This window comes from Anastrepha ludens, chromosome 5 (genome assembly GCF_028408465.1).
Source record: "Anastrepha ludens isolate Willacy chromosome 5, idAnaLude1.1, whole genome shotgun sequence".
Classification (NCBI taxonomy): Eukaryota; Metazoa; Arthropoda; class Insecta; order Diptera; family Tephritidae; genus Anastrepha; species Anastrepha ludens.
The window spans coordinates 49,238,044-49,254,335 of NC_071501.1; the positions used below are offsets into that span (position 1 = coordinate 49,238,044).

Here is a 16,292-nt window from a genome sequence, read left to right on the forward strand (position 1 = left end):
GAAGTCGGAAACAAATCAGCAATCTACTGTATGCATGTTCTAAGATGAACTTGATTCAACAAAAGTTGTTCGCGGAAGAAACACCTCAAAGCGAATGGTCAAACTGACGTCTGTTTTTTCCGAAAATCTGGACATATCGCAATTATTCTACTAGAGATACTTAAAACAGTAAATTCTAAGTGGTACACAATCATTTGTTTGTGAAAAGTTTTCGGAGAATTAAGCAAAACCAACCGCCGACGACGAATCATCCTTCACCACGACAATGCGAGCTCTCACGTATCGGATCGAATGAATGGGTTATACGCCTTACAGCTCTAATTTGGCATCTTATGATTTATATTTGTTCCCGAATATCAAAAATAAACTGCAAGGTTAACGTTTTTCAACGCCTCAAGAACCTTTAAACAGCTCATTTTGGAAGTATCCACTTGTGAGTGGCAAAAGTGTTATGAAAGTTGGTTCAAGCGATAGAAAAAGTGCATTGACTTTCAAGGAGAATATTTTGAAAAACAATAAAGCCATTTTCGTTATTATTTGGCAGTGTTTTCATTATTTGGTGCGAAATATAAAAGGCAACCCTCGTAGTAATATGAGTAATAACGGAAACGGGCATGCTAAAATTGGTTTGCTTGAATTTACTTATGCTTTTGACGACCAATATTAGCGTAGCCTTAAATCTATTTGAAGTGCGAATAAGTCATTTACGTTGCATTTACATCTAAAGAGGGATACTTTAGCAATTTCTAAATAAAATGTTGCACGATTACACTTAAACTCTTAAAAACTCTAAAAATAATATCTCCCCAGAAGAGCATAGACCGGGACTAATCTAAAGTGTTATTCTGATCTGGGTAATATTTTGCGCATTTGACATTCAATGCAAAGGCACGTCGGAGAGCTAATATCAAATTACTAGATCCGCTTTTATTTTTAGTTTTCAATAAAATATTTAAGCTGTGAAGTGCCTACAGAAAGTCGTTTATCTTTACGCAAGTAAATAAGTTTGACCGTGAAAGAAATAAATTACAGTTTCAATTAATAAAAGAGAACAGGCTCGATGCGGCTGTAAAAATAATTGCATAACGCCTCCAAACCTCGTTGAAGTGTATGATCTCAAACGACATACAAAACTCATACAAACCTATATAGGTACGTGCATATGTAGGTACTCATATATAAAAATTATTTGTAAAACCCACTTTGGAGAAATGCATTTCTATTTTACAGCCACAATGAAAAAGAACCTTAACTAGTAAAACAAACAGCTGTTTCAGGACTAGTATGGGACTAGTACATATTGCACTAGTCCAAAAGCGAACCGCTCGGCAGTGAGTAAAAGAGTCTGAAATTGTGAAATCCGACAAATACAGACAATAAATCGCCCTCCTCAATCGTTTTGCCCTTGTGAGTTGACTTCGGCATCTGCTGCAAAAAATTGTTAATCAAGCCGGTAGGGACAGAGATGAGATTTTTTTTTTTTTTCAAATTTCATAAACAGAAATATATTTCGAAGCGAGCCTCCTAAATGTTACGCCAATGCTCTACTTCATTTGCTGTTGTAGCAGCTTAAAAATTTCCTACATATGTGCGGGGAATGCTGCTGAAGTCACAGTCCTTGGCCAAATATCAATCCGGGTCGTTCCGGTTACGAAGAACCGACTGTCATGGAAACAGCTCTAATTCATTAGCGAGAGCTGGTCCAAAAGTATTGAAAAATGGACCTGTAAAATTCGGAGAAATTGTCAAATCAGCGAAAAGAGGGCATGCAATGAGGGAAAATTACCACTTTCCGAGACATAGTCGAAGAACTGGTCTGAATTCACTAGACGCTCGCAGGTCAGTACAAGTGGATTTTCCCGCAGAGTGCGCCGTTTTTGCAAATTTAATATTTTCTTATTTATTACTCTATATTTTCACCATTTAATGCACGCTTGACATTTTTTTTATTAAAGAAAATATCCAACGACTTCGTCAGGAAATAAAAATTGTCAAAAATCAACGCGACCTTTGAGCCACTTCAAACTTGCACTTCATTATACCAAAATTCAATGAGCTATAAAACTGTATACCTAAGTTTTATCTAAAGAGTAAAAAGTTTGAACTATTGATGAAAATCTGCTGAATTTGTATACATATCGTACAAAGATTTAAACTTTGGGTTATATGTTTCTTGTTATGGAATGAACTATGTATATATTTGTGAACATATAATTGAAATTAAAAAATAATTAAATAAATATATTAGTTAAAGCTTGTTAATATGTGGCGTGCACTTTCTTTGGACGCTGACAGTGTAAGAGTTGAGCGATTTGCTATTCACCACATTTTGCGCTAAGTTTTTAAGGGAATTCTGTCAATGACATTTGGTATCTGTCACATGCTGTTTATTTATGGATTATTTTAAATTTTGCCATTCAGAAAGCGTTGAGATACTCTATTCTCTGGCACGTAAGAAGACAAATTTGAGTGACGTTCCCATGGCAGCCGGTTCTACGTTATCGGAATGTCTCGGGTTTTTCCCGACCAAGGGCTGCCGCCCCAGTAAACTAACCCTGTCTAGTGACCCGTTTATCATCACACACAAATTTGAGTGTTAAAGAAAGTCTCTCTTTGTCAAAAGGTCAAGATTATCGATGAATTTTCACTGCCTAAATCTAATAAAGAGTCATCCGCCAGTTTTTCTTGGCTGCCTAAGAAACAATTTTCTACTTTTCTAAAAAAATTAAACCTATTTTTTATTTTTTTTATATAAAAATTCTTTTTGTTCGGACAGATTAAAACAAGAGGTATGAAATATTTACATGGAACGAAAGGCAATAGAAATCGGACCTTTCACCTCTAATATCTCTGTCATCGTCTCTCATCCCTCTGAATCCCCATATCAGCGTAATTAACTTTTCAGAGTACCAATTTTCGATAGCTGAACGGGCCCTATGTTACTGGACCGCAGCCATAGCTAAATGAATGGCAGGTAAATTGCGATTTTTCGTAATGAGGCAAAAGTTCGCATTATTGAATAAGAAGTGTTGAAAGTTACAAATAACTATATGGCAGTGTTACGTTTATGTTGTATTTGAAAGAATTACCAGTTTTAACCCGAAAACCCTTCTCGTACTTTTTGGTGTTTCTCTGAGATAATAAATTCAGCAAATAAATAATAAATTCAGGGACTGTGTAGTTGGTTCCCGGTAGGTAATGGTAAACCCATTTGTACATTCCTGCCATCAACAATTTTGTCATAAAAACGATTTGTCGTTCGAAGGTGGCAGGGAACTATGCAGGCCCTTCCACTAGTGCAACAACATTAAGAGAAGCTCACCCTATTCTAGTACATGTAACTTTAGTTATACATATATATTTGGGGTATTCACAAAGGTATCGTAAGAGTCATAAAATTAAACGGCTTCATTTATTATTCAGGGAGCTCGCAAGGCATCGTACAAGTCGTATGATGAATTTCACACAGTAAAAAACTAGCTGGTTTTGGTTTTGAGCCTTATAAACATTTATTTAACCGTTAAAAACTTTACGACCTAAAATAATTCGACTCTTACGACGCCTTGTGAACGCAATACACAATGTGGCGCAAAATTAATCATCCAATCGAAAGATTTATAATTTTTGAAAATGGCGTCGTACGTCAGTCATATTTGGTGGCAGCTGCAGTATACAAACAGACAAGCAATGGAGCGCGTAAAGGTCAATATAAGAAATTTTCTCATTCAAAATAATTTTTTTACATTTAAGAAAAAAGTTATTCAAAAACAAAATTGGATGATTAATTTTGCTCCACCCTGTACATACATATATTGCTATACATATTGCATAGATTGTTTTGTTTAATTATATTTGTTTTTAATTTAGTTACTGAACTCATTTCTTTATTGCTTAAATTTTTGCTTAACAGGAAGTTCTCAATACCACCTGAAAATTGTGCGCGAAAATCAACTACAAACACAGCTCGCAAAAAAATGTAGCACATCAACATTTTCAAGTTTCAGCCATTTATTTCTTTATTTTTTAGTTTAAATTTTCTATTAAATATTTTTTTCTCTACATATATATTATATATATATATTTTTTTTATTTTTTGTTTTTTGATAAAAAATATAGCTCACTATGTAATAAAGACCATAACAATCCAAGCTTCAAATTTGGTACAAGATTTATAAAAATTCGACAAATTTCCATCAAAATTTCAAAATTTTTAGCCAGAATAAGCAAACAAAAACGAATACATAGTTCTTTAGCCCTTTAAATTTTATTAGAAAAAACATTAAATTTTCTGATACGAATTTTTTTGGTTTTTTAACGAAAGTAATGAAAGTTTTCGATAATTTCTTTTGTTTTTAAGGGAAACAACTTTTTTTAATATAAAAAATATATGCATAAAAAGAAGTAGTGGATTTATTTTATGGACGGTGTTCCTCCATTAATGAAAAAATTATAAAAAATTAACGGTATTATCTATCAACTTCAATTTTGCACTTAATTGTACTAAAATTCAATGGGCTATAAAATTGAATACCCATTTTTATAAGGGAAATTTTCAGTAGAAGCATTGCCAAAAAAAAAGCAGTTAATAATCTCTTGTGAATGAAAAATAATGAAACTTTTACAGAGAAGAACAAGAAAGACTGGATGCAATACTAGTTTGCGCTAACACGTTTTGATATTTCAGAGCAGTTTGAGAAATTGTAATTTAATATTTTCTTTTAAATAAATAACTATTTTTTTAATCAGGCCAGATAATACCAGTATTTGCCCCCAGCGATCCATCTTTTACTGACAAAACCATCCAATAAATAAATCAGCGGTTCACAAATCCACGTAACAATCCTCTGGAACACTGCAATTTCAATCAGAATTAACTGCACCGGTAATCCCGATTAACGCCGCCGTCTGTCTAGTCTTTCGATTCTTATATTTAACTGTAGGCGAAAAGTTGCGTAAATCATACGCCATAGTAACCACCCATTTCATCGCAATTTATTACAATATTATTTGTCTTATCGGAAAAAAAAAAATTCAGCGACAAAGTGGTAAAGAATATAAACTTCAACGCACGTATTGGGATTATTTTTTTAATTGGCGATTTAACAATCCAGCATTTAATATATGTGTGTATGTATGTGCATATTTTGGTATCCACGGTCGCTACTTGTTCATCTGTGGCTGTTTATTATAATTTTATTATAATCGCAATACATTCGTAATCTTTATACGTTAGTAAATTTCTGAAATGATTTCATTTCCAGGTGCATTACGTAATTAAATATTTGAATTAGCATCTCTAGATTAGCGTTAAGAATTGCTGTGAGCATCCCGCTTGTAAAAAAAAATCTCAGCTTCAAGCAATTCATAAAAGAGCAAATGATTTTTGTTTTTGTTTTAAACGAACATCAAAGGGTAATCACTGTATTTTAGGTTCTTAGAGCGGCGGCTTTTTAAGCATATTCTTATTCGTCAATTGTTTATTTTTTGCTCGACGCAACAACATTTTCGTATATTTCATTAAGTAATTAAAAATTGCATTTTAAATATTTACTAACAAAAAGCACTGAATTGTGTGAAATAGGCGATGCGCGATACGAGTACGCGCTAGATGCGATGTGCGCGCTTATCTAGGAACGCCAATACTGCCAGCAACTGTCAGCGGTCGGTCGACGGCTGCTACCCAAACCACCAGTCGCTGATCATAGGCAGAAGCGCCAGCAGTGCACAACCAGCTAATATGCGTACCAACAATAGATCGTCGACAGAACTGATAACCCCCACGCCCGCGTGCTCTGTATGGATAGATAGCGCGTTGTTTTTGTGTTCGCTGCGTTGGGGAGAAGGGTTAGTTGGGCTCAGCGGAAGGCGTTTGCGACCGCGTTCGCTTTTGCATTTACGACTTTCGCGGCGTCATCAACGCTTTCTGGTATTTACATAGAAAAGTGCAGATGTATGTGCTATAACACTTTCTGGGAGTAAATGAGTAGGCAAACGAGAGCGTCAAGAGCATTGGTAAGTGGAGGCCGTAACACTCAAACGGCGCACACAGAGAGCATACAGTGGCAGTCATTGTGTGCTCAAAAACCACAAACAAAACCAAAACCGAAACACTTTCCTGCTATCAATTGAATCAACCCACAGACTTTCTTCAACAACAGCAACAAAAACTAGGCGGCCGGCAATAATATGAACAAACAATTTTGCCTACGACCAAAATATCAAAATGAGAATGCAACAACAGCAGGAACATTAAACGGCAATAACCCCATCATTAAATGTGGCTTTGCAAAGCAATTCAATGCAGCTGCGACCACGACCACGCACTTCAACAGTTCAAGTCCCTTTCTTCGTTTGACACTAACAACCATGGATCATACAAGAGCCAGCAGGAAAATTCTGCTTCACAAGTTAATTATTTTTTTACATCAATGATCTATTTTTTGTTAATGAAATATTTTGATAAACCTAATGTAATTGTATTTTTCAGTGCCTGTTTCTAGTAGCTAAGATCAAAGAACCCCTAGCTTTCTGGTGTTAAATCACAACTTTCATAAAGGGTTTTCCAATAACAGGTGTTATGAATGAATGGATTGCGCTATGGAGAGATGATCAACGATTTTTTATTGCCGGAATTGGATGGTATTGATCTGGACAACGTTTATGTTCAACAAGACGGCGCTTCATGCCACACAAGCAACGAAACCATTGATCTTTTATGGGAAAAGTTTCCGGACCGTATTATCTCTCGAAGAGGTGATCGCAATTGGCCACCGAGATCTTGTGATTTAAGAACTTGTGACTTTTTTCTTTGGGCCACGTGTAAGAGAAGGTCTACGCCAACAGCCCAGGGTCGATTCAAGACCTCAAAGATGGAGTTCGTGAGGCTATCGAGGACATAGGGCAGCCACTTTGCAATTCGGTTATGGAAAATTTGCTGAAAAGGATATTGTCCTGTAGGCGTGGTCGTGGTGGTCATTTGCCTGATGTTATTTTCCACTATTAACGGCATACCTTCTTCTTTATAATGGAATGAACATCCGATCATTTATATTAAAAAATAGCATTTTTCTTTGAATATCAAAATAACACCTCTTATTGGAAAACCCTTTACGTTTCTCCAAAACAGTACCAAAAAATTTCAAGGGTAAATAAAGGGTCTTTCAAAGGTGAGGCCTAAATGTCAGTAGTGAAAAATTTCCAGACGGTACCTTTTCTTAGGTGCCGCCGTAGCCGAATGAGTTGGTGCGTGACTACCATTCGGAATTCACAGAGAGAACGTAGGTTCGAATCTCGGTGAAACACCAAAATTAAGAAAAACATTTTTCTAATAGCGGTCGCCCCTCGGCAGGCAATTGCAAACCTCCGAGTGTATTTCTGCCATGAAAAAGCTCCTCAAAAAATATCTGCCGTTCGAAGTCGGCTTGAAACTGTAGGTCCCTCCATTTGTGGAACAACATCAAGACGCACGCCACAAATATAAGGAGGAGCTTGGCCAAACACCAAAAAAGGGTGTACGCGCCAATTATATATATTTATATGTATACCTTTTCTTAGGTATGTCATCCCTTACATTTGACAAGTAGACGAATCTACAATTGGTTTTCTGTTGAGAATATGCTGCTGTAGCGCAAAATGTTGCTGAGCGAGTTTAAACAGCGATATCTCGACGTTCTCGACGATTCGGTATTCATGAATCGATTGATTTTATCTAAATTATGTAATTTTTCACATATAATTGTTGAGAGCCGTATTTTGAATGAACTGTGAATACTGAAAAAAGCCTGAGGCGTACTGGCTTTTCAAATAACTCCACAAAAAGAACTCCGGAGGAGCCAGAGGTCTGGATGTCCAGCCAATGTCGGTGTTTTTTGGTATCGCGTGTCCAGGGAATTTTCGTTGCAGAAACTGCATTGTTTGATTTACAGTGTAACATAGCGCACTGTGTTATAACGGTCTAGACCTATTTCAGACATTTGTGGCAAGACATAACAAGCCAACATCCACCGATATCGATTCCCATCGACCGTTTTCCCTTCTCCGCAGAAGAATGAAGATGGAAATGATGGTCATTGTAATGTCTTGGCCGTCGATGGACGTCATGTGGATGGTCTCCCACTGCCCCGAGAAATTCGAGAACAAACGACGTGCTGTCAGTCGGTTCTTGTTGGGCGGGATATTTTCGGCGATTTGCACTTCGAGGAAACAAACAACTATTTTCAATTTACTGCATAACTATTTCGGTGCGTTGAAGCGATTCGTGGTTAAAATTTTACTGAATTGTCGTTTCCGAAGCATCATATTCGAGTCAATCGATTGATAAATTTTAAAGTTATTCAATGTTTACATAAAGACCTAAAAAATGCCGATCCTGTTTTTATTTGTGTTAATGACGAAATATCAATGACGAAAATTTTGCTAATCGGATGAACTGTTTGAAGAAGAAATGAAAAGAAAATGCATAAACAACAAAAGCTACTACAAATTTTGAACTAATAACCCGACAACACTTTTTCTAAGGCGTTCAACGTGCTGAAGCGGAATCTAACTTCAGAATGGTCCCAGTACGTTTTGGAAATATTCCGACTTAAATGTGCAACACCATGAGATATTTTTGTTTAATGTCGAGCCGTATCTCCAAGTACAACTTTTAGCCTTCTAAGCCCATCACGATAATGGCACTGGACTGGAACCCGCAAATGAGCAGAGGTCGCGGTCGGACAAAACATACTTGGAGAAGGTCGATATTCTCAGCAGATGCCGACATAACATGGGACGGCGCAAAAACAACAGTCCAGAACCGTGTTCGATGGAGGCCCTATGCTCCCAAGCGGAGTGAACAAGGAGAAAAAAAAACATTTTATTAGGCAAACTGTAGTTGTCTCTGATATGTAGTGGCATTACAGCCAAAATGATGCAGCAATCACTCCAAGCAATATCCAACTAAAATCTTGCAAATGTATTACCCCAACCATTTTTTGTTGTTATCATTATTTAATCTCATATATTTGTGTGTTTTTATTTATTGTCCATACGTGACAAGAGCAAGCACGTAAAATATTTATTTACCTATACGCAAATCTGAAGTCACAGCCAAAATGATGCACACGCATTTAGTGTTGGTTGTGACAAAAAAGTGCCAAATTTTAAATGCGAAGTAGTGATATTAGAGCCTGGGAATAGAGCAATCAAATCTGACGCTAACAGATTGTGGTCGCGTGTGGGAAATTAAAATCGGTCGTCGAGCATCTGTTGAAGTGCATGAAATAGAAAAGATGGCAAAAACCAACGAAAAATCGCTATAATGGTTAAATTAAGCCCTAGCACTTCTAAGACGCTTATTGAGCGTTACGTGTGCAAAATACGGCAAAAACTGCACTTAAAAAGATTTTCAGTGACAATGATTCTAGATGGGCTGGCCATATAACCGAAGATAAGAACATCTGAAACGACATATTTTTTGCTGACGAATCCCCCTTTTAACCAAACAACCAATTGGGCAGGCTTACGTATTTGAAAAACATAAAAAAAAATTTCCTAAAAAGTGACACAAGATTCGGGACTATTTCGCTTGTATCAGGTAACGAGCCGAAGCATAAAAGGCGATTGTACAGAATTTGCTCATTTGCTCACCAGCGGAATCGCCAGATTTGAATGTTATTGAGAACCTGTGGTCGGTTCCAGAGAAAAAAAAAATTCGAAAACATGAAATTCGAAACTAATCTGAGTTGTGATGATAAAACGTTCACTAGACAGGGCTAGTTTCCCTTGGTCGGGAAAAGCCTGAGTCATTCCGGTAACGTAGAACCGGCTGTCATGGGAAAAAATTCAAAAACATGAAATTCGAAACTAATCTGAGCTCAAAAACATGCAAAAAGAATGCCAAACAATTGGTTCTGGATATAATAAAAAGTTGATGGAGTTGATTGACAGGACTGTTAAAGACTTTATTCAAATATCTGTAAAATCTTGCTCTCAAGCATTCCATTGGCCGTCACACCAAATGTTGTATTGCACCATACAATAGGAAAGGCAAAGAGATTTATAAAATGGGGTTTTTGTGCATCGAGAGAGGTCTTTACTAATCAACTATCTACTTAGTCCAAAGTAATACTTGCTGACAAGAAAGATTCTCCGTTAGATTGTTGAGAGTTTTTTTTTTTTAATTTTCATCCAGTTTGTGACATGTGGCTTGATATCCTTATGGAGGTCTTTATAGTTTTATGCCGCCTCCAAACAATGTTAGTTTAAGAGTACAAGAAATTTTTGGATGACAGAAATACTTCCTGAGGCTCGCCATTGAATGCCAAGACAGATTTTTCTGTTTCATGTCCACAGTGGGCATTGAATCAGAAACCAAACGGCTTCCCTAAAACAATCATCAACAATTGCATTGCCGAAATTGTTTTGATAGATTTCATCAGAAGTCAATGCATGGATGCTGGATTACAAGATTTGGCCATCCTAATCGAAATTATGAGAGGAACTTCGGCTGCCACGTCATCGAGGACTCGGCACGAATCGTCACACGTATTCACACACTCGTCCAACCAGGCATTGTTCAGACAGAAACGAATTTTTTCTTATATCTCACATTTTTTCGTAAACAAACCGCTGTCATAGCCTCGGTTACGTCAGCAAGCCAGCTGATTCCTTCAAATTCGCTGAGAGCCAATTAATGGTCAGATGTTGGCCACATCTCCGCATTCTGTCAAAAGCTGTCTCACTCGTTTTCAGACTGTCCGATCTACTGCAGGCATGTTATCAAATATTCAAATAAATAGTGGCGCGCAAAATTGATCATGCCTGATTTTTTTGAATCGACAAGTATTAATTTATTTGGGCACACTTGGTATACGGTTTTTATATAATGCTTACGAACATGGTGTTTGACGTTTTCGTTGTCTCGTGTTGTCACTGCTATTACTCCCCCTTCAATTACTTCCAATCTTCCATCACTTCTAGTAGTCATAGAGAACGTAATTGTGCCACCTGGAAACTTAAGAGCAGGCATAACATGATGCGCCTGCAGCTTCGCATCTGTGCCTCTCCAAGTGCGATCGTGATTATCTAACTCCCGGCAATTTATTTCGGTATCACCTTTCTGTAACATTTTTCCTCAATCTCTTAAGCTGCGGTCTTTTGTCTTTGTACGTTTGTCAGTGAATAAGGACTTCTCGCCTTTCGAGCCTCTTTTTGAGGCTATTGTCTCTCAGCGATCACCGCATTGTCTCTGCAGAAGCTTCGCCGGTATTGTTTACTGCCAGATTATAGGATATTTGGGCGGAAATTTGATATGACCGTGACGACTTCCCTTTCATAGATTAAGGATATTTTACCTTATTTGTTATTTCTAAGTCTGAATTTTTTTGATGGACTCTGGAAAAATTCCAGGCTTTGTTGATATCTCACGATGGGTTTTACTGCAATGAAGTAACTTCTTTAGTTGTTGCTTAACCGACGTGCTTATAGTCTTGCCCACATTTCGAAAGTAAAACAAGAAACGAAAAGAGGTGCGTTCTGCACCATTCTGATGGGTTGAACAAAATTCAATGTTCCGCCAACTCTTGTGAAACCGAACAGTGCTTACTGTTATAAATGCCATATGTAATCAAGCTTGCTCTTGACTGTATTCGGAACAGAAAATTCAGAATAAACGTTACGAAACATAATGTCTTCATTTTTGTGAGTCACTGTGCATTATCTCTCGAATTACATTTATCTTATGTTTATTATCTCATTTTTACTTTTATACTGAAATCTAAGAGATTCCATGAAGACATTTACTTATATATGCATACATACATATACACATGTGGCTACATACTTCTATGAACTATAATACCGATCAGCAGTTTCGATGTCTTTCTCTTAAACATTGCTATGCGTACTTATGCAAAACCTATTCACATGTACGAACATATAATTGAGCGAAGTGCATACAGTATTCGCCAAAAGTAAAGCAGCCCCCTTATAGGATTTCAAATAACGCCGAATAATTCAATACAACTAAGTAAAATATTGTATATTACGCACACGGATGGACAGACATGGTGAAATCAACTCCTCTTTGGGGAGTATACATAAGTGTGTATGGTATGCCATACAACCGTTATATGCATTTATATCGGTGAAACCAAAATTAATAAAAACATTTTTCTAATAGCGGTTGCCCCTCGGCAGGCAATGGCAAAACCTCCGAGTGTATTTCTGTCATGAAAAAGTTCCTCATAAAAACATCTGCCGTTCGGAGTCGGCTTGAAACTGTAGGTCCCTCCATTTGTGGAACAACATCAAGACGCATATCACAAATAGGAGGAAGAGCTCGGCCAAACTGGTAGCAAAAATTAATGGTAAAAACTAAATTATCCTCTATTTTGTTTTTTTTTTTTTGTAACGATTGCTCTGGTTTGTGGCTTGTTAAATAACTTCTATTACTAACAGTAATTAAAACTGTCTGTGAGCAAATGTAAATAAGTTTCACAAGAATTTAAATAGTTATTACTGTAGAATTGTGCATACAGGCAACTTATTACGTAAATTAAACATCCAATTTTGTTTCAAAAATATATAAAAAAAAATCAAAAGAAAAAATTAAAACAAAAAAATTTTAAAAAAATTTAAATTAAAATAAAATTTGTCTATTAACTAAAAACAATTACTTTTAATTAAGGAAATCCTTATTTTGACTTTTACGCCCACCATTGCTTGTCAGTTTGTATACTGCAGCTGTTTAGTTCTCAAGTGTCAAATATGATTGACGTACGACATCACCTTGTATGGTATACGGCAAGAAATACATTATTGCAAGAATTTAAAAATATAATTTTAAGTATAAAAGTATAAAACTAAGGGATTGCTTTTCTAGTATGCTGAATGAAGTCCACGAAAAACTCCAAGCAAGACGACTCACTAATAAAAATAAAATTTTATAGCAATCCTATAGATTCTTTTAATCAAATGGAAAATGAATTAAATTTGCCGATTAAAGCTAAGACGATTAGGCACGAACAGTTTAGGCGGGAATATTCAGTTGACAAACCCATTTATTTCGCACAGAAAAGAAAGTCTTGAATATGCCAAATCCTCACTTAACGGGATGCTTCAGAGTTGAAAAATTGTTTTCTCTGATGGATCCAAATAAAAATTAAGAGATTTAGATGGAAAAGGCGAGTATGAAAACCAAAACGAAAACGATTAATTGTTCGATATCCTCACGCAACTACCAACTATGAGAAAGAATAGCCAAGGAATCGATACCAAACAAAGAGAGTACAGCTGTGATTTATGTACGAGTATATGGACAGTCTAAAGATGTAATGTTGCTGTATGCTGAGAAAGAAATGCCATTAACAATTACTTTGGTGTCAAATCACGTAAAAATAATTTGTAATTATCAAATCAATACCTTTCAATATTTTATCTTGGATATATTTTGAAAAATCTCTTAGTAAAAAGACAAAACGTTTACTTTAAATCATTGGATATGACGTAAATGATGTGTTTCTACCAGTTTTCCTTTAAAAAATTATTACTTTCCTTAAAAATATTCAAAAGTATTTTATTGTACAAATCGCCCATATTTCCAATCGCATGATTTGTAGAATATGTCTGTATACAAGTTTTTGTATTAATTATTTAAAATATACTACTAAGTTGGTTCCTAAAGTTGCGGAGCATTATCGTATTAGGTCAAAAACGACATAGATCGTGTTTTTAAGGTTAAAATGCAGATACCAGCGGGACAACGATGTTAAACATGCCTTTAAGCAATATAAAGCATAGTTACAGCAAAATTCTGTGGAGATTTTAGATTGACCCGCTCAATTCCCCAAATTCAATCTCAATTCTCAGCCTCAACAATTCCACAAATCTCAATACGATTGCGAACTTATAGGGGATTACGAATTTGAAAATTAATAGCGAAAATTGTACAACAAAGAAAAAAGCTATTAAAGCAGCCTGGTACAACATATCGTCGGGATTATTAATAACTTTATTTCCTCGATGCTGCAGTCATAAAAAGTAAAGCTTTTAATATAAATATTAAACAATAAGCTTAAATATTTTATTAAGTGAGCTGCTTTAGTGTTATTCATTTATTTATTGAATACCGTGAATATTTCTAATTTTATTTTTTAATATTAAAAATACTGCATAATTTTTCTTATATTTTATTAATTTATAAGAATAAATAAGAAAACAGAAGATGTAAAGATATGCAATATTTTACGTTGTTTTATTGAATAAATTAGCAGTGTTTGAAATTCTATAAATTGGCTGTTTTATTTTTGGCCAATACTGTATGCACAGTTTGTTTGTATGTGCATATGTGGCTGTGTATCTTTAAACACGTTACAAATTATTTTTCAGTTTCATTGTGATAAGACTCTTATTAGTCACTTCAATGGAATTTTAGGAGAAAACCTACACCGACGATGACTGCAAATGTTGACTCCTGGAATGCGAAATGAGTTGCGTGCTTTAATACAAAAAAAAAATATACATATAATAATAAAAAGCCGTAAAGATGGCCAAATTCACTTTTGTGGACATTGATGAACGAAAAATCGCTAATAAAAACTGAACAGTGTGATTGCAGATTAAGCATGCATATTAGGGTGGTCCCATTATATAATTTTAAGCATTTTTCACTCAAGGAGGCGAAAAATCTAAATTCATTCGTTTCTATTTTATAAATTCATGCTTTACATCTTGGGAAAAATTACATTTTGTTATATAATTAGTAATTTTTTTTTTTTTTAATTTTTTCTTACATAATGATAAATATTTCACGATGAATAATCTATTTCTGTTGTTGGCTGCAGCATTATTCGATGCACAACAATAATTGGGGTATTCAAACTATTTTCATTTCAATTTCATATTTTCATATTTCAAATATACTTTCAACTTATCCCTTCATTTAAAACACAAATATAATATAATATTATGCTTTGTTTTCCACAGAGAAAAGTGCTAGCCTAACATCAGCACGTTTGAGAGGCCTACGCAGCGGCCCCTGTACTGTTAATGACACATTCTCTAAAATTTGTTGGGAGTTCTTATTTCGTTTTCGCTGATGATGCAAAGTAGCGGATGTCGATGTTTACGTGTCCACACTCATACACAATACAACAAAATAAACAGCACAGGTACGCACACACACATATTTGTATGTGTTTGTAGCTTTCATTGAGTCCAACTTCTCTTACTAAAAAGCAAAGTGCGAGCACTAAGAAAGATGATCGAATCTGCATGCCATCTGAAACATGCAAACCAAGTGAAGAGTCCACTATATCTACACCGGCATCTATGAAAGAAGGCCCCACCCCACCCACATAAGATTTTGTAGAATTCTGACTTACCCAAATCCTCCATTGTGTTTGCTTAAGTTGCTATTAATTTGCTCCTATAGGAATGCAAAAGGTTCGTGACACGATATCTATTGGCAAGGCTTAAATAATTGCGTGTTCGGTTCACTTCCACTTTAAGGAATTTCACTACTTTACATTCACAAAATCGCGAATTTATTCGAAAGATTCGCAGCACAACACTAATTGGTAGTATAATTTACTTTTTACAATATTTATTTTTAATCACAGCTTACAACTTTTACGATAATTCGCCACTTCGCGACGACAAGGCAGCAGCCGCATAGAAAACCAAGTTTAATAACTTTGAAGCAAGACTCTGTAAACTCCAATTGCCCTCAATTGATGGCCAAATGGATTTGCAACGGAATGAGACGAGTTTTGCGCAAAGCGATGGACTACTCAATCGATAACTTGTAGCGATAGATTTTCATTTTTTTCGATATGTTAACATTGTAGTAAAAACTAATTTCTTAACTGTAATATATAATTAGAAAGCTTTAGTTATATCCGTAACAATTTTTCGTGCCTCTGCTGATTCTAAAGCATTTTTGGTGTAAATACTGTTCGATGTACACAAAGTTAGAAGATAAAAAATGTTGCTATTTATAGTCATGTGTTTCGATTGTACAAAGCGCAATGTAAACAAACCAAATTGGGAATGGCGGTGCGCCATCTATGGGTTGTTAGCAAATGCATTAGTTACTCACGGAACGGTTTATTCTGTTCAATTGAAACAGCTGACTGACCATAGCAGAGAAAAAAATTATTTATAAACACTTACAGTGCGGTTAACCGTAACACACTTCGCTAATATACTATTTTCTTTCCCCGTATTTGAGAAAGTTGTTTTTACCAGTCTAAACGCAGAAGGAAATTGCATAGTCTAGCTCCGATTATCAGAATGCCTTTTCTTTTTTC

General features: G+C 35.6%; 1 protein-coding gene across 2 annotated transcripts in view; it reads right to left on the bottom strand.

The window, feature by feature from the left end:
- LOC128864973 (leupaxin) overlaps positions 1–15,749 on the bottom strand; it is a 103,854-nt gene extending 88,105 nt beyond the window's left edge. The window contains exon 1 of one of the 2 annotated variants that reach the window (XM_054104805.1): positions 15,366–15,749. In XM_054104805.1, coding sequence (XP_053960780.1) covers positions 15,366–15,378 — 13 coding nt within the window. In that variant the 5' untranslated portion in view covers positions 15,379–15,749. Of the gene's footprint in view, positions 1–5,555; positions 5,630–15,365 lie in introns of those variants that run through there. The other variant, XM_054104800.1, reaches the window with a different exon arrangement.
- Between the last annotated feature and the right edge of the window lie 543 nt (positions 15,750–16,292).